The 24,311-nt window shown below is 39.4% G+C and overlaps 1 protein-coding gene across 3 annotated transcripts in view; it reads right to left on the reverse strand.

Moving 5' to 3' along the window:
- The window catches only part of RMND5A (required for meiotic nuclear division 5 homolog A), a 63,448-nt gene that overhangs the window by 9,008 nt on the left and 30,129 nt on the right, over positions 1-24,311 (reverse strand). For all 3 annotated transcript variants that reach the window (XM_045979213.1, XM_045979211.1, XM_045979210.1), the window contains exons 3-6: positions 17,544-17,678; positions 15,919-16,019; positions 3,256-3,422; positions 2,098-2,263 (exon numbers count right to left, since the gene is read on the reverse strand). In XM_045979213.1, the coding sequence (XP_045835169.1) occupies positions 2,098-2,263; positions 3,256-3,422; positions 15,919-16,019; positions 17,544-17,678 (569 nt within the window). The remainder of the gene's footprint in view (positions 1-2,097; positions 2,264-3,255; positions 3,423-15,918; positions 16,020-17,543; positions 17,679-24,311) is intronic.

Raw genomic sequence — 24,311 nt, forward strand, 5'->3', positions numbered from 1 at the left:
ACACAAGCCCAGCTCTGTTGCCCCAACTGGGGATAATCCCACAGGCCCACCATAGCTCCAGAGCTCTCCAGGGAGGGGCATCACAGTTCAACTTACCCTCTGCCTAATCCTGCTGCTTTCATTTCCCCACTGGGGCCGATCCTAAGCCCCTGCACGTCAGTCTCCACATCACAATCTGTTCCCCCCGGACCTGGCCTGCGGCTGGTCACACAGTGTAATTAACTGCCTCAGTGTCCCCTTGTGCTCAGGTGGAACAGCTGGTGGGACGCAGACTGCACCTTACCCATCTCTGGAGCCCACACAATACTTGGTATGTAGCAGGGATTTGAAAACACTTGAGGAATTAAATAAATAGGAGAGAGCTAAAGAAGTTATTTTCTTAAAACAGGCTCATAAACTTCTTGGCTTCAGGACCCACTGACATGCTTAGATATTAAGAATCTTCAAAAGACACTTGTTTTTGTGGGTTATCGCTACCATTACTATACTAGGAATTATAACCAAGAAATTTTCAAAATATCAACTCATTTAAAATAATTAATATATTACATGTTGTAAGTAACATTCTTACCCCCCCCAAAACTTCTATATTTTCCAAACCAAAAATAAATTTGTGAGAAGACTGGCACTGCTTTACATTTTTAACAAATGTCTTTAATGCCTAGCGTGATAGAAGACAGATGGATTCCTATCTCTTCTGCAATCTGCTGCAGTGTGCTCTTTCGATTGAAGTAAATGGGAAAGGAAAATCTGGTTTTAAACAGATATTTGGTAATTTAATTGCCTTTGTGGATAATTGTGATATTTCCCCTTTAATGCCACACCAAAACTCAACAAGAATAGTTTCTTAAAGTTAGTTGCAAAGTGGAATCTGAATCCTTGTCATCGAATCCTTCTGTACCTTGCCACATGAAACTCCAATTGGCTGTCTCGTACTGTGAATGAATCTTCTATTCATGTGTGACTTTGTAAGATCTCGGAGAATTAAGATCTTCTAACACATTTCATTATACAATATCGAAAAACTCATATTCATAATATCACCAATTTCATCAGAAAGTATTGGGAAGCTGTCAAGCCCACAGTGGCAGGTACAAGTTTCCCAAAATTTCTTTTGTAGCTTAAACTCATGAATTTAAGAGATACAAAAAGACAGTTGCTTTCCTTGACATGATTCTCTTCCTACATGTGGAAAAATATCTGCCAAAAACCAAGTGTAATTAACTCTATTTTTTAGTGATTCTTTCAAGTAAGAACACGTTCATTAAAAAAAAAAAAAAAGCAAAACTAGTTTATTGGCTCATAAAACTCAAAAAACATACAGGTGTTTTCTTTTAAGTTTTTTTTTTTTTTAAGATTTTATTTATTCACTTGACAGATAGAGATCACAAGCAGGCACAGAGGCAGGCGGGGGGGGGGGGGTGTGGGGGGCAGGGAGCAGGATCCGCTGAGCAGAGAGCCCAATGGGGGGCTTGATCCCAGGATTATGGGATCATGACCTGAGCTGAAGGCAGAGGCTTTAACCCACTGAGCCACCCAGGTGCCCCGCATACAGGTGTTTTCTAAGACAAGCATGATACTTTGGCTTGAAGGGCTTTATGAGAACTTCTCACTTTGTAACACAGACTATAATAAATAAATAAAATCTTTAAAAAAAAAAAAATGTGTACTTAGAAGTCAGGATGTAATAAAACCAATCATTTTTTAAAGAACAGTGTTAAGTAAAGCTAGTGTGTCTTCAACTGCAAGTGTGTGGCAGAGTACAATGCGTGAGGAATACAGTGAGTCCTTCCGGACTTTGGGACCACTGCACTGATCTGGCTAAGGCACAAGCAGTTCAAACCACCATTATTTCTGCAACATCTTTGCAAATGTCAACACAGTGGAAAAGGTTCTCAGGGACAACCAGAGGTTCATGGATCACACTGCTCTAAAACTGCTTCCCTGCCAACTGTGACGATCTCTTGAAATACCAACTGTACTCTTCCTCAGAAAGACAAATGTTCTCTTCAGGTTTAACATCAAGAACTAGACAAGAAATTAAGGAAAACCAACACAAAGCAGTGCGTATTCCAAGAGCACGATCAATCTGCATACCTGACGCTGAGCGGGGACTCCACCGAGAGCCCCAGGAGGGCGCAGGCATCCCGTGTGAAGATGTCGCAGATGTCAGCCCACTGGTTTGCATCAAGTAGGTGAACATACGGTGAGTTCTCAATCCCTTGTCTCAGGTACACAAGGCTTCCCATCAAAACCTGAATGTCTACGCAAAAACAGCAGCAATTTTAAGTGCGAATGATCACACCTGAAACGGGGGCTGGCTTGGGGTTGGAGGCTGAGAAAGGCAAAATTCCCCCAACTGGCATAGCCTAAATCATTAACGATGTCTTTTTAAAATTCTCGTCCTTAACCTTGGTTTCTCCCTTTAACAAGAGAAAGGGGAAGAAAACAAAGCACTAAATATGAACCTCAAGTTACTTTATTCTTTTTATTTTTTTTAAGATTTTATTTATTTACTTGACAGAGTGAGAGAGCACAAGCAGGCAGAGCAGCAGAGGGAGAAGGGGAAACAGGCTCCCCACTGAGCAGGGAGCCCGATGCGGAGCTCAAGCCCATGACCCTGGGATCATGACCTGAGGTAAAGGCAGTCACTTAACCAAATGAGCCACCCAGGCACCCCTCAAGTTACTTTATTCTTATACAGAGCACAGTATAACTACCAGTGTCTAATTGATGTCATAAAGGAGGCCACACTGATCTCCCACCATAGAACTGGTCAGAAGACCAGTATTCCCACTCTGGCGCTCAGTGTCACTGGTGCCACCCGGTGCACCCTCAGACACTTTGTGGGGCAGTAATGGCAGCATGGGGGGGGAGGGTAACCCTGCTCTTTCTCATATCTCTTACATATGGAATCCCAAAAATGCAATGTCTCTTTTATCCAAGAGGCATTAATGTTTTACTTTTTTTTTTGTTCTAGGTCCCATCAGACCTTTTCCCAAAGTGATTATCATCTAAAATTGTTTCAGTTCATTAGCAAATACGTATCACATCCCCTTAAGATAAACTTAAATCTCAGCAGTGGCTACAGTTCTGTTCCAAATATCATAAACATTCAGGGTCCCTGGGTGGCTCAGTCTGACTCGATTTCAGCTCAGGTCTTGATCTCAGGGTTGTGAGTTCAGGCCCTGGGTTGGATTCTACATCCAAACAAACACAAAAACAAATATCAAAAACATCTGACTGCAGACTCACCTTTCTGATGATTTAGGGCAAATGGCTGAAAATTTTTAGCATATTGTAATGCTTCTCGCTGATTTGTAGTTCCACCCATTAATAAGCTAATAAAATACAGTCTGTGTAGTTTAAATTCCAGGGAGCTGTTTTGGGCTATAAGCATTTCTCGGTTTGAAACTGCCCATCTAAAGAAAAAGCAGAAAAGATTTTAATGCAATTAAGAGCATAGGCAAGTGTTAAAAATTCTTTGAACCCTAGCAATACAATAAAAGGGTTTGGTCTGCCATCTTGTGGAAATCAGTGGTAATTATCAACCTCCTGGCCCAGAGACTCGTAAAGAAAATAAACAGAACTACACCCAAAGAGGCACTTCAGCCAGTAAAATCAAGAAAAAAATATGAAGTCAGATGACAGTTACATATTTAGTAAGGTTTTACACGAAGACAAAACTGACTCTGATGAGTCACATGGTATTTCTGGCACTATACAAGGGCACACTTTGAAGCAGGTGTCAGCCATGAGATTCACTACTACTCAATTGCCCCATATCCACTACTCTTTTCCTGTTAAACCTGGCATAGTTATAAATGGATCACAAGACTCTGAATGGGAACCATCTATTTTTAGACTTTTGTTGGGTGCAACATTTTGTGCTACACTTTGAGATTAAAAACAGCAAACGCCGGTATTTGCCTCAAGGTGCTTTCAGTCCAGATTTTTGCTTTCAAGCACATATATATGTGCCAAAATAATTTGTACCAACAGTGCTAATGAGGGAAAGAACAATGTTCCATTCTGAATGATCCAAAGTACAGGAACTCAGGACTCTATAGTACAAACAGCTGGGATAACCAATCTCGAGCTGGGACTACCACTTCAGGTGGGTGCTAGAACAGAAATATATCCCAGGCCAGCTGTTAAAATCAACTTTGCAACCAAGTGGTAAGGAAGCATTACTTTATTTCTGTAAACATATTAACATGTAGAAGCTTTATCATATTCTCCTTTAATTTGACCTTTAGTTGGGCAAACAGTTCCCACCTAACCAACCCATTTCACCAAGGACCGTTGGAACCTGTCGTGGTGTGAATATAAACTTGGAGTAGCTTTCTATAAATGACGAAAGTAAAATGTCTCAGGTTATTCATAATGGATCAGCCGGCTGGGATTGGACGTCACAGAGCTGTACTTTTACGGGATCCTACCCTAAGGGTTGCACATGCAACATGAATATTCTGATCAACTTGTGGATGTATCCACATCTTAGAGTGCAATCATGAAGCTTTTCCAACCTAAAAAAGTGACTGTTAAAAATATTCATCACCTGGACTTTGGAAATACTTATTTAAATGTAAGTAAGCCTTGAATCGTAGCCTGGCACTAACACAAGCGCAGTCAAGCTGGAACACCAACTCTGGGGTAAATCTTGCCGACACCAACAAGGTACTTTTGGCAGCAATCTTTCATGAATGCCCAACACCAACCATCAGTACCAAAAGTATTGTGCTTTTGGCAATCTCTAGTTCGTCAAGCAACTTCTTGACTTCCAGTTCCAAGGAGTACATTTATTTATTATTTTTTTTTAATTTAATTCCAGTATGGTTAACATACAGTGTTATATTAGTTTCATGTGTACAATGTAATGATTCAGCAATCCCACATCATCTTTACAAGAGCCCTCATCGATCCCCATCACTTAGTTCACCCATCACCCACCCACCCCTCTATGGTAACCATTAGTTCTCTCTCTATAGTTAAGAGTCTATTTTTTGGTTTGTCTCTTTCTCCTTTGCCTGTATTCTTAAATTCCATGAGTGAAAACACATGGTATTTGTGTTTCTCTGACTTACTTAAAGCATTATACCCTCTAGCTCTATCCATGTTATCACACATGGCAAGATTTCATTCATCCTTTTTATGGCTGAATAATATTCCATTATGAATATATACTACATCTTCTTTATCCATTCATCTATCAACAGACACTTGGACCAAGGAGTACATTAAATCAGGTTACTTACCAAAAGTTCATCCTGCTCCCTCTCATTCATAAAAGCATGAGTATGTTTTCCTACTAACAAGTAAGGAGAGACAGCAAGCTTTTTCTTTTTTTGATATGAAATACATGTGTAAGATAGAACAAGAGACGGGCGCTAATAGAGTAACTACAAATTTTAATAAAGAGTGAAAGCCAGCAAAGAAAGGGCAAAGTCCTTAAGTAGGCAATTCACAGAGGAAGAAAATCTAATTCACCTTTCCAAGACAGATTTTCAGGATATGATATTGCAGGGGGGGGAGCAATGATATGTAGAAAAACTTAACTTCTAGTTGCCAGAATTTTTAACAGTAATGACTCCAGAGAAGTTGGATTCCACACATTATTTACCAACTGCTATGGCATGGACTGTGACAACCCAGAACAGGGCACCAACTACCAGAGCAGCACCAGGAGGCTAGAAACAATGGGAGGACACACTGCTGAGTAGCAGCTAACAGCCATCCAAAGGACAGTGATTTAACACAGTCTATGCTGTCCTATGTTTTCTAAATTTTCTACAACGAACATATATTACTTTTATAATTAAGAAGGTAATGATTTTTAAGCAAATGCAAAAGTAAACAAAAGTTCTTCCTTTTTTCATCAGAGCTTACTGAGTAATTGCAAATTACATTTCCTAAGAGTAATTCAAGCCAAGAATTATGAATTTAAGCTCTGCAAACTCTAACTTAACCCCTTTAACTTGCAGAGGCATTTACTTAGACAATGCAGTTCCTAATTTATCACTTATTTTTACCCACCTTCAAATTTAGCTATAAACAAGGCTACAAAATAACTGGAAAAAACTAACATGGCTAGTTCCTGATCTCCACCCCCACCATGAGAATTTTAGGAAAGTAAATAGATATTTCATTACAAAAAGGAGTTGGAGGAGTACGGGGAGAATGCAGAATCCAAATTCACAGAATATAAGTTATCGTATGTTTCTTAAATCATATTTCTTGACGTTCTATCCTTAAACAATGTATTATCTTCATTTAACTTCTGAATATTACACTAAGCCTAAATCTCACAAAGCAAGGGATTAGAGTAACCATTTCTAAGCTTCTTTTTGGCAAAATGTCATTTCTAAACTAAGGATCTCTGTCCCCAAACATGTAAGCACATGTAAGTAAGGACTAAGAGAAAAACCTGGTGCTATGGCACCTCTCCCTCATACTCCAAGACTATACCCCCAGGTACCCACAACTGTATTTTCCTGACCCAATTCGTTGACCACAGCCAACTGGCCAGGTAAACATGGATTTTAAAGTCACACTCTTGGGGCGCCTGGGTGGCTCAAAGAATGGGTTAAGCCTCTGCCTTCGGCTCAGGTCATGATCTCAGGGTCCTGGGATCGAGCCCTGCATCGGGCTCTCTGCTCAGCAGGGAGCCTGCTTCCTCCTCTCTCTCTCTGCCTGCCTCTCCACCTACTTGTGATCTCTGTCAAATAAATAAATAAATTTTTTTTTTTTAAAAGTCACACTCTTATGTTGTCACCTAAAAGCAAGTTCATCTATCCCTTATGTCCTTCCTATCACTTCACGGTCCTGTATCTTTTGTTCTTTCAGTTCCTGATGGTTGCCTTCCTTGACAATCATAACACCTGCCTTAACTCATCTTTGGAATCTGGGTACAAATTTCACAGCAGCATTTTTATTCACACTAGCAGCCTCCCCAGGGAGCTAAACGTAAGTCAATTCGTGATGGCTTCTAAAATGATGAAACCATCTCTGGCAGTAAAGTTCTTCACTCTCCTTGTAATCACTGTTTTCTTTCAAGGAGGCAACTAAATTCAACACAATCTGAATGTTAGCCAAACTGATGGAGGCTTTTTTTTTTCCTTAAACAATCTTCAATCCAAACTAATAGTAAATGTTCTGTTTAAATCAGAGGCAGCTTTCTGTTCCTTGTGCAATTTAAATTAAAAGATGTCAAAGTGCCTCTACCTTGGTTTTTATATTCATTGGGCTTTTTCAGTATGGCTTATATCATAACTTCATGTAGGCCTACGTCTCATCCTAGTTTTACCCGGCCACTGTCATTTTTCAGATCTTTCTAATCACATTCAATTTCACTTCTAGCAATTCATGTCTGTTGACCAAGCTCCTCTTTCAACTATCCATTTCTGTAATACATTGTGGGTTCACCTCTAGGAGATGAGCAGGCAAGACAACTACACACTTGTTGTCTGAGGGTAACAGGTGCTCAGTGACCAATCATGGACAGACCTGGAAAAAAGTGATGTGGTTGGCTGTGAGCATGATGCACATCCGTTATTGAGGCAGTGATCTGTGGACCCCAAAGCTGGGAGGACACTTTGTAGTTTATGCAATTACTTATAGTTAATACACTGTGGTAACTGAAATCTGAACCTTTTTGTTAGGGGGAACTGGTATTATTTACCTCAAATGTGGTAAATGAAATCCCGGCATACTGACATTGTACAGAGACAAAAATCCATAAGCTCAAGAGAGAAGACAGTGGGGGGACAAAGAACATTTCACAGGGAGAAGGTTACTCTACAGACACCAGGAAGGCCCAGAGCAGCACAACGGAGACAGATGCAACCACTGAGCAACTGAGCAAGTCCATGTGTCCATGACACCACTCTTAAAGAGTCAGAAAGAAAACCAGATTAGTTTCACCAAGATCCCTGTCCCTCTACTTTTCTGAGAGGGAGAGAGCTCGGATGGAAAACCAAGAGGTTTATGCCAGGAGGGGAAGTTATGCAACAAAAGGGTGGGTGTCGAGGGAGAAAGCAATGGTTGGCCAACAGGATGATCTAGAGGCGTTTGTCATGTGGTGTGAAGAATTAGAGGAGGAAAATAGCCATGCTGAGAATAGAACGGAGATAGAGGCGCTGGCCAAGAAAAACACACACAACACATACAGATAACCTGATCTAGCAACTTTCATAACCACTAAGTGACATGTCCAGGTGAATTAAAGCTAGTCTAGATAGAAGACCTGTTTGCTTTATGACATTAGAAGCCATGATTCTACCTCCCAATGTAGGTGCTGGTTAATTTTTACAAAAGCACAATCAAACAGAAGGTGAGCAGCTGAGAATAGAGTTGAAAACCTCAAGGCCCAGGCTCAATTACCACATTTTTAAAACTTTCCTAAATAATCTCTCCATCCACAGGACTCTAGATGTCCTTTATCTGAACTTCTCACACAGCTCATCTCACAATCTACTTGGTAGGACAGCTTCTGGTCTTCATTTGGCAGGAACTCAGTCTTGCTCATCTTGGCGCACCCCCTTCCTTTGAAGGGGGAATAGTGATAGAGAGTACAGGTTAGTAGAAATCAACTATGCATGGACTTCAGTCTGAGCTCTGCAGTGTGAATTTGGGCAATCTGTAACTCAATTCTCTAAAATCTGTTTCCTTACTGTAAAATGGGGGTACCTCAAAGGGTTTTGGGCATCAAATGAAGGTGCTAGTTTAAAGCACTGAGCACAGGGGCAAGCACAAACAGATACTCAATAAGCTTCTTAATTTGTATTTACTGAAAGGATGAACTCTAATGGTTCTTCAAAGTCATTATTTTTAATAAGAAATTTATACTTAAAATACAAGAATTATTTGGGCACTTCCATGTAATATTCAGTGCTCTTTTGATTTTTATAGGACCAACTGTGTGGGAATATGATGATATGCATGTATCATTTAATCCTCTTCAAAAAATTGTCAAGTTTTATTTATTTATTTGACAGAGAGGGAGGGAGAGAGAGAGCACAAGCAGGGGAAGTGGCAGTCAGAGGGAGAAGCAGGCTCCTCGCTGAGCAAGGAGCCCGACGAGGGACTCGATCCCAGGACCCTGGGATCATGACCTGACCTAAAGGCAGATGCCTAACCAATGGAGCCATCCAGGTGTCCCAAAATTTGTCAAGTTTTTGTAGCTAGAAGTTCACACTGAATATTTGGGTATTTGATTCACTGAGCAGGAATAAAGGGTAGAAAACAGTCACAGGCTTAATTAAACTGGTACTAACCAAATCCAAATACTACAAGCACAGCAAACTATGAAAACATGAAATATAACTGGCCCCCAAAACTTAACCCACTGTCTATAAAGCAACAGAAGACACATGACCAAGACACATAAAAAACTAGTGGAAATATTAAGGAATAGAGTGTTGTATTCTGGATAATGGCATTTCCAGAAGAAAACTTCCAATTTTAAATTTTTAAAAGAAAACAGCTAGCATGATACCACAACCAATAAGTTAACTAAACATTCAACTGAATTATAATATCACTGTTTTTTTTTAATTCTGCTCCCAAATCTCTGATGTGTCCAGTGAGAGCACCATCAACCTTAGAACTATTTCTTGTTTAAAGAAACACTGTAGAAAGGTCACTAATGTCACAATTATCTCTGTTCACTGCATTCTCTAATAAAGAGATCTTTTGTGCCTCTTCCATAAAAAGACCTCAAAACAATACTACTGACTTCGGTGACTAAGTTAGAAGCAACCCACATCCACACAATTATCCCACAAAGCATTAAGCATTAATTATCTTAACTGCCAGGCCTCTGAAAAGACTTGGCATATTGTTAGCTCCATATTTAGAATTCCCATGTTATTCCAAAAATAATTAAAACAAGATCCCACCTCCACAGTTAGCTGTTGTCCCGCAGGAACCTAGCTGACAGCCTCATCTGTTTACCCCTCTCCTCTCATAATTTTGCCAATCTGGGTCGATGTCTATTTCTGGTAATAATGAAATAAAAATACCTCTTGTCAATGCCCACAGATACTCCACTACAACCTTTAACTGCATTTTTAAAGGATCACAACTATATTCTTTTTCTGGTCTCCTTTAGGGGCGGAAAAGCAGAAATTCTGGGAAATGAATGACGTTTCTTTACTCCACAGATGTGGACTTAGCTGAATGTTACTGGTGACCAATCAAGTGCTTAAAAATTCAGAGAACGGCAAAAATGACAAAAATCAAAGTTCAGCCAAAAGAGTTAGAATCCTGTAACTTTACTTAAGAGACCAAAAAAGAAGCTTCTGGCTAACATTTCATTTCGGAGGTATTTTCTTTTTTTTTTTTTTTTTTTAAAGATTTTATTTATTTATTTGGCACAGAGAGATCACAAGTTGGCAGAGAGGCAGGCAGAGAGAGAGGGAAGCAGGCTCCCTGCTGAGCAGAGAGCCCTATGCGGGACTCGATCCCAGGACCCTGAGATCATGACCTGAGCCGAAGGCAGCGGCTTAACCCACTGAGCCACCCAGGCGCCCTCGGAGGTATTTTCAAACGGCAATTTCTCAGATACGGATTGAGCCCATCACTGGAACTACAAACATTTTACTCACCTCAGAACTGGTGTGAATCTCTGTCCTTCTTACATGCTATTTTAAAAACAACACAAACTATAGTATTACACCTTTGGGTCTACTTAAGAAAACAACACACACACATTTCTAACCTGAGCCTCTCAGTAATGCAGCATCCAGTAAGAGTCTCTAACAGCTGCAAGTGGCAAATGGGGTGCCATATTGGACAGCGGAGTTCTACACATTAGTGTTTTGTTTGTTTGTTTTTTATAAAAAGTACTTAAATATGGGGCACCTGTGGGCTCAGTCAGTTAAGTATCTGACTCTTGATATCGGCTCAGGTCATGATCTCAGGGTTGTGGAATCAAGCCCCACGTCAGACTCTGCACTGGGTGCAGAGTTGGCTTCGGATTCTCTCTCCCATTCCCCCAACTCACACTCTAAAATAAAATAAACAAATCTTTTTGTAAAAAAGTACTTAAATATGACATGCTTTATTTACCACTAATTTCCTACCACAAACCCAAAAAGTTTTACAACCTAAATCAACGTAAATAAGAGATCAGCATTTTACAAACAAACTTCAGACTTTTTCCTTTTGGTTCCCATTCCTGGCCTACTTCAGCTCCTTATTCTTTTAAACGCTCAACCTCGGGGACTGTTGGTTTCATTTTGGCCTTCTTTTTAAGAAGATTCCCAATTCCTCTACAGTCATGGTTCACCCACTCATTTTCAATATGCTCAAGTCCTTGGTGAGGATAAACCCTACTCCTCCTGAAGAATACCTATTGTGTTAGAACTGCACATAAACTTTTGCTAGCAATAAACATAAAACAGATAACAGAAAATGATGTTACCACCCTACGTATTTCTTCCCTTTTGGCCTTTATAGTCCACTGAGCTTTCTTCTGTATCCTTTCCACTGGGTACCTCTCTCCGTTTTCAATCAGCTTCTTTTTAATACAGGAGCTCCTTCTCTACCACACTTAGTGAATGGGCACAGCAAGTTAAAAATGTATGCCTCAACTTACCTCTTCTGCCTTTTCAGAATTAACAACCACCCTGAAGCAAAATGAACAAAAACAAAAATACAAACTCAGACTCTGGGAAATAATCCAACTTGTTCAAAACTTTAATTACTTTTCTCCAATGGTGTATCTACTGGAGACTTCTTTCTTCTGTTAGTTCTATGTGGCTATTAAAAAAATGCCTGAGTCAGCAAGACTGCCCACCTACTGGAAGCCAAAACTAAAAACAAGAAAACAGCAGAAACTGCTTAATCATTGTCACCCTCATTTCCAGTGATAGTCAAGGTTCTCTGATCAGGTACCACAGCTTGCTCCCTTCATCTTCATTTTCTAAAACCTTTCTACATGTATAAACTGTTTTCTTCGCTGATACTACAATTTCTTTAAGACTGGCAAGCATTCCCTTCTCCTAAGATCCAACATTCACACCACAAAGAGACCACAGTACAATGGCAAGCTCATGCCACATCCCTCTGTGGTTTTTATTTCTAGCCCCCCCACCCCCAATCACTAGGCTTGGAGATGGGAGTCCTCTCATTTTTCAATAGTCTGCCTGATACCGTTCATGGCCTGTCTAATTTAAAATCCTTCTGTGGTCTAAACTAACAAGATTATCTCTCTCTTCTCTGAAAAATTCTTTTAATGTCACTCTCTCTCTCTCATAACCATTCAGTCATCTTCTATTCCCTCAGAGCACTCTACCAAGGCTTTCCAAACAGGAGGGCTAGGAGGCCCCTTGGCCTGCTTCTCAGTGTTGAAAAACCACGTTTCCACATCTGCAAGCCAGATCCTAGGCTATGGCAAATCCACCAAGATAATACTACTCTTTGAAACACCTTTAGGAAGGCAACCAACTGGCTTCTCCTGAAGATAGAGAGCACTTTCAAAATGTCAGTAACTGGCACATGTCTACAAGGACAGGTTCTACTCTTCTAATATTTCTCCATCTCTTTGTATTAATTTACTATTATTCTCTCATTGAACTAGTTACTTTTGGCTTTACAGTTCTATCTACCCATGAAGGACGGGGTCATGTCTGTTCCAAGTTCTCCTTCAAACTATTCCACCATTTATTGAAGTATGGAATAAGCTATCTAAATATGTACCATGCTAGGTGCCAAGAAGAACTGAAAAAATAGATAAAGCAATCTGGATGAGAAGAAAAATCTGTACACAAACTCAGAAATGTAAGGGGCAGGAACAAAAGAGTAGGCTGTGTCCTAACTAGATCTGTGTATATAATTAGCTGTTCTGCCACTTCTCTCTGCCTTAACACCATTCTTTTCTGCCTTCTTTCCACTGTCTACTACTTGTAAATGATAGTTAATGCTCTCCAAAGTTCCTCCATAGCCTCTATCCATACTAATTTCTGTGGTTGGCCCCTGCCTCCTTAACGGCCTACCTTGCCTTGTGGAACTGCTATAGCCCCTCCTGAAGGTTCCAGACCTGCCTCCCAGCATGTGCCAGCAGAAGGTGCCAAACAACTGAAAAATACTCTCTGCCTTGTATCTGACCCAGAATTCTCCAAACTGATGTCCCATATTTTCCAACTTTTACTACAAGCTGAATGCAGTGAATTCTCTATACCTTGCACATTAAGGATGCTGAGGAAATACCTGCTTTGTATCTACCAGTAATGGGCAAGAACTGGAAAAGTCTGAGTTGCTGTAACAGACATTTCTATTAAGCTATCATTTCAAAACGTTGGTTCTGTAGAACACCAATTTTGTGGGTTTTAGTGTTTTGGGAGGGATGGGGACAAGAATAAGGATTCTTTGGTCAAATACACATGGGAATCAAGAGTTTGGTCAAGTTAAATGGGTTTCTTTAGGATTGCTGATGACCCCTGGAATGTGCTAAAGTCTCTTGGAGAAGAACATTCAGGGGACATCATGTGAAGCGCTTTTCATATGACCTTTTGATTCCATATCCTTTTCTTCCACAAAGCACTTCCAGGCCTCGATCCCTCCTCTATAAAATGAGTACTTATTTCATAGGGTTATAATGAGGATTTAATAAGTTAATACATGTAAAATGCTGAGAACAATGCTAAGTATATAATAAGCACTCAAGAAGAGTTGACTATAAATGCTACTACATTCCCCATGCTGACACTATTTAATATGCCAATATTCCCAAAAGAATGATGTTTTGAAAAAAATTTTTACTTTGCAGTAGTTTCCACTGTTAATACCAAGTAGACAGAATGAGCCCTCCTTTTGCCTGAGAGGTACTGCCTGAGGCTCCAAATAACAGAAAACATTCATACAAACAATTGATATATAAGATACAGTTTTCAGTAAGGAACAAATCTTACGGAAAAAGCACAAAGCGAAAAGGTGTTATAAATTTTCTTCATTCAAAAAGGAAAAAGCCTCAAGTACTTTGAGAGCTGAGGTGGTCTAAATGCTCAGCACGTCTCTGGCACATAAGAAGTCCTCAACAGAAGTTTGATGAGCCTGAGAAATTAGCAGATAAATGACTATTACCCTGAACAGCTCAAATATATTTCCAAATCACTATAAACTACTGGGAAACCCATACAATTCTCTGTTTAGGATCCCTCACTCTTCTCTATAGATGTTTAATCATATAGGTGAAATATGAAAGTAGATAGAAGAGTGGTTGCCATGTTCTGTTTAAGAGTTATCAGTGGTACTTGGCAGAATTCAATCTCCCAAGTATGCCAAAATCTAACATCTGCTAATAAAATAAAATAAAATTTAAAAATTGTAAAGGTAATGTGCGCCATACACATGGTACTATTTGAGGTTTTTTAAAAAATTAACATATAATGTATTATCAGCCCCAGGGGTACAGGTCTGTGAATCGCCAGGTTTACACGTTTCACAGCACCCACCATAACACGTACCCTCCCCAATTCCATAACCCAGCCACCCTATCCCTACCCCCTCCCCCCAGCAACCCTCAGTTTGTTTCCTGAGATTAAGAGTCTCTTATGGTTTGTCTCCCTCCCTGGTCCCATCCTGTTTCATTTTTTCCCTCCCTTCCCCCCACGACCCTCCACCCTGCCTCTCAAATTCCTCATATCAGAGAGATCATATGGTAACTGTCTTTCTCTGATTGACTTATTTCGTTTAGCATAGTACCCTCTAGTTCCATCCACATATTTGATATCTTTTAAAGCTACAGTACCTACTTGTCTCATCTTTATAATTTATACAGGAATTTATCATTTATAAACTTACACAGGAATCTATCTCTACATGTTCATCTGAGCTAGTTTCAGAACTTTGAGAACTTTTTAAGAACGGATAAATGATCAGAAAGAAACTAAGCTATGAAGAATTAAATCGGCTAATGGAAGAAAAAATTGGTGCATTTTATAAAAATCAACAAGCATCTTCTCAACTATTTTTTTTCCTGAAAACAATGATCTCAAATACTTCTAATTTAAAATACCAGAATTCTATCGCTAGAACCTCACACCAGTATCACTGTTTCTATCACCCAGTTTCTTCCCTTTATTTTATGAGCTTTTCTTTCTTCTTTAAAACCTGGTAATCCTCACACATTAAAAAATTCTAGGAGAGGGGTCGGCAAATTATGGCCAAGATCCAAATATGATTTGCTGCCCATTTTATACACCAGATGGCCAACATGGGTTTTTTGGGTTTTGTTGTTGTTTTGTTTTTTTACATTTTTAACGGGCTACAAAATAAATAAAAGACGAATATGCGGCAGAGATGCTACGTGGCTCACAAAACCCAAAATATTTACTCTGGCCCTTTACAAAAAACTCTGCCGATCCTGCTTTAGGGTACCACAGTTTACTCAGTAATTCAAGATAATTCCTATCAATGGCAAGTTCATAATGAACCATTACATTTTACAGTGACAATGAGCGCAAAACTCCTTCATAACAATATTTGCGGTCTTCATGCCTATCATTTAGTTCCAATAACCAATTAAGTTGTTTTTTTAAAATGCTGGCATAGAACCCCACAAAGTATGGAAGTTCAAATATCAAACTCAGACCACCCGAACAATAGTACTGCCTGTTATAATGCTAGTCTAAAGTAGTGGAATAAGCTTGGATATAGGAAACCTCTTTCCACTCTTGGGAACTCAGATCAACTGATAAGCAAAGAAAGCTCAAACCATTTTCTCCTATTTGTACATCCCCCATTCTAACTTAGTTAAAAGGAAGAAAATATTTCTCCCTTGCTTTTCTCTGAAGTCTCTGAAAGTGAGAGGTATGTATATGTGTGTATCTCAGAATCTCAAATGTGTTTTCTAGTTAGGTTTTCTTATAGATAGTTCTCCCCAAATATTCAAAAGAAAACAAACACAGAACTTACTCTAGAGCAGGTCTCAGAACTCTGACTTTTAATGCTTCTAATATTCGATTTAACTCCACAAATGGTTCTTTCTGACTTGGGTCTACAGAAAGACCAGATTCCTGAAAAAAACAGAATGAACGTTTGTTAGCAGTAATAAGGTAAAGAGATATGGTAAAAACATATTCTAAATTATAAAATATGGGTCGAGCCATTAAAAATAATTTTTAACATGTATTTCTATGGTACAGACTAATGACTGAGCCCTACCATCATTTTTTCCAATAGTAGAATCCCTATTATTCCATACAAAGTCAAGTATGTAACTGTATGGAATAAAGCTGGGTATGACTTTGCGAGAGTAAATTCTGGCCAGTGAAACATAAACATGAATTCTTAGTCCCTTTCTGGAATACCAAAAGGTGCAGCTAGATTTCTGGCTGCTGTCCTGGATCATAAGGACAGTGGACACCTAAGGAATAGCAAAGCTACAAGGAAGCTAGGGCCCTGAAAGCCTCCTGCAGCATCGCTACTATATATGCTGTGAATGGCTCACCACCACATATTTCTTTGCAAGAGAAACAAACTTTTTTTTTTTTTTTTTAAGTCACTGGTATTTTGGGTCTTTGTTACTTATAAATAAACTTAATCCTAAGTGACATAACTCCCTTCAGGAAATTTACAAGGACACATACAAAATTCCCGTAAGGTACAGAGAAAGACCTGAGTTACTGTTTTTCTGAATTGTTTAAAATAGAAGGGGTGCCTGGCTGGATCAGTTGGTAGAGCATTCAACTCTTGATCTTGGGGTTGTGAGTTTGAGACTCACATTGGCTATATAGAGACTACATAAAAATAAAATCTTTTAAAAAAATAAAATAAAATAGAAAAGGCTTAAAGGTTTGGTTTACAGACTGGCTTTGAACTATTTTATCTTTATAGTCCTTCATTCTTCTAAATGGAAGACACAACAGTGCATGGTGGCTTAGAACAGAGTCTGAGGATGTCAATTTGGGACTGAATCCTAGTTCCTTCAGTAAGGAACCCGTATGGTCTTGGGCAAAGCCACTTCTCCAGACCTCAGCTTTCTTATCTACAGAATGGAAGCAATTTCTAGCAACCTCTACCTCACAGGATTGTGGTGAGGAATAAAGGCAGGGGTTGGTTTGTGGACTCAATACACAGCAGCTGCCCCCATTACGACTAGGTGATCCTGGTAAACTATCTGAGATCCCTAAGCTCATGTCTACTAGCAATAAAAGACAAAAGCTGCTCACCTGAAGTAAATTTTAGCTTAAAACTCATTTGATACACAAAATGCTACAAGTTGGGCCAGATTCTTTTCTTCTCTGCTATCCTACCCTCCCTATTTAAAAGAGGAAATGGAGAGAGTAGTATCACTTTTGACTCCTTGGTTGATGAGCTGGGATCAATGTGATAGGGCAGGAATAAGGAAAAAACAATTCAAATAAGGAGTTTTAGGACTGTAGTTTTCACCAATTAAAAAAAAAAAAAAGACCTCCTAGTAAAATGAGGTCAGGATACTTAAAATATTAAAAATCTATCTGCAGCCAGAAGAAGATTCACAGACTCCAAGGAGCCCTGTCGTTTCTGTTTCATCTCCTCACACGCCAGCACACTGTTACCTGGCAGAGCTCTTCAGCCACATCCAGCATTCCTTGTCGAAAGAAGTGCTCCACCATCACCTCATTGAGAAGCCTCTGACTGTCTGCCTGCCAGCAGCCATCTATTCCCACACTGCTAATGTCAGAATCAAAATTCTGAAAAAAAAAAAAAAAAAAGAAAAAAGAAAATGATTCATGAGTTGACTAGGATATATCACTTCATATGATTTTCACCCCACCTAACAGAAAGAGTACCCTTCGTTTCACTCAAATATCCACAGTAAGGACCCCATTCAAATCATTTGCAGCCTATGAAAGAAGTTGTTTTTCCACTGCTCTTTTCTAAAACTTGTACTCTCATTGATTGATCATTGTTAGAAGAGTAAAGGAGTACATTTTCAGAGGGTATTTTGGGAAAATACATACACTGAATCATTTCTGTGAATAAACTGGTTTCTACACAATACAGTAATACACTGTACACAATACAGGTGTACAGTGCTACCTATAAAAACATATTCAATGCAGCATTGTCTAACTGGAAAGGGGAGAAAACCCCTACCTCCAACATAGGATTAAATAATCAAGGCACAGCCCAACAACTGCCGTGCCAAGGTAGAGGTTGAGTGGGAGAATGGCCAGGTAATTAAGAGAGCAGGCTCTGAGGCCAATCTACCTGGATTTGAATCCTGGTTCTCTAACTAGCTCTGTGATCTTGGCCAAATCAGTCAAGGTCTTTGAGACTTACCTTCCTTATCTTAAATGGAGAAAATAACAATACCTTCCTATTATGGGCTGCATCTTAAAATTCCATGTTGAAGTCCTAATTCCCAGTACCTCATTAAATTAAGATGAGGTCATTACGGTGGGCCCTAATCCCACAGGACTGGTATCCTTATAAAAAGAGAAAATTAGGACACAATAAGTACAGAAGAAAGACCCATGTGTTATGGACTGAATATCTATATGTAATCCCTCCCTCCCACCCCCGACCTTGAAATTCCTACACTGAAGCCCTAACCACCAATGTGGTCATATTTGGAGATGGTCTGTGAGGAGGAGATAAAGGTTAAATGAAGTCATAAAGGTGCGGCCCTAATCCTGTAGTGCCCGTGTCCTTACAAGACAAGAGAAAAACACCAGAGTGTTCTCTGTCTCTCTACCCTATGAGGACACAGTGAGAAGGCAGTCATCTATAAGCCAGGAAGGAGGTTGTCTGCCCTTAATAGGAAATGAATTGGCCAGCACCTTGATCTTGGACTTCCCAACCTCCAGAACTGTGCAAAAAATAAGTTTCTTTTGTTTAAACAACCTATGGTATTTTGTTTTGGAAGCTCAAACAGACTAAGACCCCATGTGAAGATACCAGAAGATGGCTATCTACCAGCCAAGAAGACAGACCACAGAAGAAACCAACCCTGCCAACACCTTGATCTTGAACTTCTAGTCTCCACAGCTGTGGAGAAATAAAGGTCTGTTTAAGCCACCCAGTCTGTGGCATTTTGTTATAGCAGCTCTAGCAAATTAATATACTCCTTTATTGGTTAAATGAAATGCTAGTTGCTACTATTCTAATATTACTATTCATAAGGGAAAAGTGAGGTTCATTACTATATATCTACTAATATGGAAAAATGGCCATGACATCTTCAGTGAAAAAAAGTAAGTTTTACAAAATTACGACCCCATTTTTGTTTTTTTAAAAAAGGAGTACTTGCAAATGGTTAGGAGAAAATCCAAAAGAATATACATTAAAGTATTAACAAAGATTATCACTGGAGATTACCACTTTCCACACAAGGAGTAAATATTTCTTTTATAATAAACTAGAAGATTTTTTTAAAAACACGTATGTAAAGAGTTCCAATTTGGGTAGAGTATGTAAGCACATTCCACCTTATCTGTCCCACTGAATGCAGTTATAAAATCAGGACAGAATGAAGGCCAGCAGCTATCTGAGGACACTAAAAAGTGATTATAGATCTTCCTCCACTTATGATGGGGTTAAATCCTGATAAATATAATGTAAACTGAAAATAACGTAAACTGAAAATGCATTTAGTATAGCTAACCTACTAAACACCCTAGCTTAGCCTAGCCTATCTTAAACATGCTCAGAATGCTTACATTAGCCTACCGTTGGATAAAATCATCTAACACAAAACCCTCTTTACAACAAAGTACTGACTGTCTCATGTAATCTATTCAATACTGTAATGAAAGTGAAAACCAGAATGGGGATACGAATATAAAATGGTTCTAAGTGTACTGGTTGTCTACCCTCGGGATCACGTGGCTGACTGGGAGCTGCAGCTCAGTGCTGCTGCCCAGCATTCCCAAGAGTAACGGACTGCACAGTATTGCCAGCCCTGAAAAAGATCAAAATTCAAAATTTCAAGTGCAGTTTCTACCGAATGCATATCGCTTTCACACCATCATAAAGTAAAAGAAAATTGTAAGTTAAATCATCCCAAATTAGGGGCCATCTACAGTATTAAGTGAATTGGGAAGTGGGTCACAGGACTAGTGGTGAGTTTACTACTTTTCTCCCTCTAATACCTCTCAGCCTGGATGCAATATAGCCAAAACACAGAGCTAGGCACCCAGAATGTGGACAGAGAGTTCCAGGGGAAGCCCTCTAGTTCTAGCATGAGAAACAGGAACGGGTTTCTCCTGTCACCCAGAGAGGAAGGAAAATCACATGGTTTTTCCCTCCATTTTCTTGCACCGCTAGCTCAAGGCAGTCTGATGGTACATTAGTTTTTTACTGCAACTTAATTCAACACAATTTTATCTCACAGCTTGACAGATCAGAAGACCAACAGGCTCATACCGTTTCTCCGCTCCGGGTCCCAAAAAGCTGAAATCAAGGTGTCAGTGACGTAGGCTCTTATCTGGAGACTACAACATGAATCTGCCTCCAGGCTCGTTCAGGTTGTTGCAGAATGCAGTTCCATGCAGTTTTAAGACCAGGGTCCTTGTTTCCTAACTGGCTGTAGGGGGTGTTCTCAGCTTCTAGAAGCCTCTCACATTCCCTTGCTCACCACCCCATCTATCTTCAAAAGCCAACAACAGAGGTGACATCCTCACACTCTGAATCTGCTTTCTCTCTACCAACCTCTACTGTTTTTAAGGGCTGTCGTAAATTATTCCAGGCTCACCTAGATATCTCCCTATTTTAAGATCGACTGCTTAGTAACCTTAATTATACCTGCAAAGTCCCTTCAAAGAAGTACCTAGATAAATGTTTGAAAAACCAGTCTACTACAGCAGGCAACCTAAAACTCAGGCACAGGGAGTTCTTCCTCTCCAATTAGAGGAGCTGTGGTCCCAAGAAGGGAAAAACCTCTACTGAATCTTTGCTTTCTGTCCTTCCACCACCTAGCCCCAGATACAGGTATAGTCACAGTAAATGTACAGAAGAGTAGGGTAAACAAAGCCCCAGTTTTCTGGCCAAATGACCAAAAAAGTGGCCCCAGAGAACCCTGAAGTCCCAGTGAGATCATAGAGAGGGAAAAATTCAGAAAAGTGACACCTTAAAGTTGTTTATGAACTCCTGGGCTCACTCTCCAGATGCACCTGCATGGGCTGACATACCAGCCCCTAAAAACTGAACTAGGGGATAGAACTAGATTCCAGGTGCCAGAATGGCCACTGGTTGGCACACAAACAAGACATTTCTGAATAGCTTGGACACTGAAACCACAGCTCACAGAAGACTGATCAGAACTTGTAGCCTGAACTCAACCAGGTTAACTGTCTGCTAAAAGAGAAATATCAACATTCTCCATAGTATTTAAACAAGACCCAGAGTCTTCTAACATAATACAGGTGGACCTTGAACCTTGGACCTTGAACAATTTGGGTTTGAACACCGATCCACTGCCACAGGAGTTTTTTTTCTGATGAATACACTACAGTACTGTATATGTATTTTCTCTTATGATTTTCTTAATAACATCTTCTCTTCTCTAGCTTACTTTATTCTAAGAATACAGTATATAACAAATATACAAAATAAATGTTTATTAACTGTTTCTGTTATCAGTAAGGCTTCCACCCAACAGTAAATTACCAGTAGTTAAGTTTTGGGGGAGTCAAAAGTTTTACGTGGATTTTCAACTGCGCAGGGTGTTGTTCCAGGGTCAATTGTATTAAAAATGTCCAAGATACAATCCAAAATCATCTGGCAAAGAACCAAGAAAATCTCATATGGGAATAGATGGTTCAACAGACATCAATGCCAAGATGACAAAGATACTTGAAATCATTATTTTTTTTAAGATTTTATTTATGTAGCTGTGTGAGAGAGAGTGCATGAGCAGAAGGAGTGGGAAAGGGAGAAGCAGACTCCCCATCAAGCAGGTAGCCTGACATGGAAGCTCAATCCCAGGACTCTGGGATCATGACCAGAGCCGAAGGCAGATGCCCAACTGACTGAGCCACCCAGGCGCCCCCATTAAACACTTTAAAGTTTTAAAACTGCTTTATAAAAGAAGATAAAACACTTTCAAACAAAAGACAGAAAGTCTGAGCAAAGACAGAAGACACAGTAATCAAAAGAAAAAACTCGTTGAATGGGCTCAGTATCAGGATGGAGGTGAAAAAGTCAGTATCGACAGAAATTATCTAATCTAAACATCAATAAAATAGACTGGAAAAAATGAAAAGAGCCTCATAGACCCACGGGACAAGACATCTAACATGCACGTCACCCCAGTACCAGAAGGAAAAGAGAGAGTAATGGAGAAAAAATAAAGACTATTTCCTGAACTTAGCAAAACACATAAGCCTACAGATTCAAGAAGCTCAGCAAACTCGTGAAAGGATAAACTCAAAGAAATCCACACCCAGACACCTCACAATCAAACTGCCAAAAACTAAAGACAAAGAAAAAAAATCTTGCAAGTGGCTAGAGAAAAGTGATGCATTACTTATAGAATTCTTCACAGAAACCATGGAGACTAGAAAGAAATTACTCAACATTTTTCAAGTACTAAAAGAAAAGAACGGTCCCAGAATTTTATGTCAAGTAAAAATATTCTGTACAAATGAAGATGAAATAAAAACATTCTCAGAGGAAAGAAAGTTGAATTTGTTGCCAGAAGACCTGCTCTCAAAGAACTGTTCTAAATTCTTCAAACAGAAAGGAAATGATACCAGAAGTAAATTCTGAACATCAAGAGTGAAGAAAGGGGGCACCTGGGTGGCTCAGTGGGTTAAGCCGCTGCCTTCAGCTCAGGTCATGATCTCAGGGTCCTGGGATCGAGTCCCACATCGGGCTCTCTGCTCAGCGGAGAGCCTGCTTCCCTTCCTCTCTCTCTGCCTGCCTCTCTGTGATTTCTCTCTGTCAAATAAATAAAATCTTTAAAAAAAAAAAAAAAAAGAGTGAAGAAAGCACAAGTCTACCTTATGGTCTAAAAGCTTTCCCCAATCAGATACTGCATCACACCTGTCAGAATGGCTAAAATTAACAACAGAAGAAACAAAGGTGTTGGCGAGGATGCAGAGAAAGGGGAACCCTCTTAAACTGTTGGCAGGAATACAAACTGATGGAGCCACTCTGGAGAACCACTGGAGGTTTTCAAAAAAGTTAAAATAGAACTGGCCTACAATCCAGAAATTGCACTTCTAGGTATTTACCCAAAGGATACAAAAATATAGATTCAAAGGGGTACATGCACCCTGATGTTTATAGCAGCATTATCAACAATAGCCAACCTATGAAGAGGGCCCAAGCGTGACTGATGAATGGATAAATATGTGGTATATATACATAATGGACTACTACTAAGCCACCAAAAAGAATGAAATCTTGCCATTTGCAACCACATGGATGGAGCTAGAGTGAAGCCAGTCAGTCAGAAAAAGATAAATACCATATGATCTCACTCATACGTGGACTTTAAGAAAACAGATGAACATATGGGAAGGGGGAAAAGAAAAAAGGAGAGAGGGAAACAAGTCATTAGTGACTCTTAGTGACAGAGAACAAAGTGAGGGTTGATGGAGGAAGGTGAGTGATGGGCTAGATAGGTGATGGGTATTAAAGAGGTCACTTGTGATGAGCACCAGGTGTCATATGCAAGTGATAAATCACTGATTTCTACTCCAGAAATCAATAGTGCACTATATGTTAACTAATAAAATTTAAATAAAACAAAGTAAAATAAAATAAAAAATAAAAGCTTTCCCTAACGAATTTTACTTTCACTCCCTAAATCTTACATAGGCATTACCCCCAATAAACTTCCTGTCTTTTTTAAGCATGCATATTTAATTAGACTAGACTGTTTAGATTTAACTGATATTATAATCCTAGGTAATCACTGCTTAACTCAAACCAAGAAACACAAGATTATTTTATAGCACATACAAAAACAGGCAGAAACTGCTAAGCACCCACCATTTACAATTACCATAATGCAAGAGGGTTCTCCTCTCCAAAACTGAACACATTTTTCTTTAAAGAGTTATCTACCCTTATTTTGGATGTCAAGCCAACAGCCTAAAACAAAACACCTATAGTAAGACTCAGAATTACTCGGACAAAAACCAAAAATGAACAAGCAAAATTACTGTTAGAGTCTTAAATTTTTATTTACTTGCTTTTTATAGACCTCTTTCTTGGTCTAGTGGTCTAGTACTTAACCTAAAAAATATTAATAACACAAAGTACCTAGATGCTAAAGCAATAGCTTCTACACACATACTAAACAGGCTGTCTCTAGCCCTGAAGAAAAAGCCACAACTGCTTGCATAAGGCTAATTTCAAATCAGATTATCAGA

This window comes from Meles meles, chromosome 15 (assembly GCF_922984935.1).
Source record: "Meles meles chromosome 15, mMelMel3.1 paternal haplotype, whole genome shotgun sequence".
Classification (NCBI taxonomy): Eukaryota; Metazoa; Chordata; class Mammalia; order Carnivora; family Mustelidae; genus Meles; species Meles meles.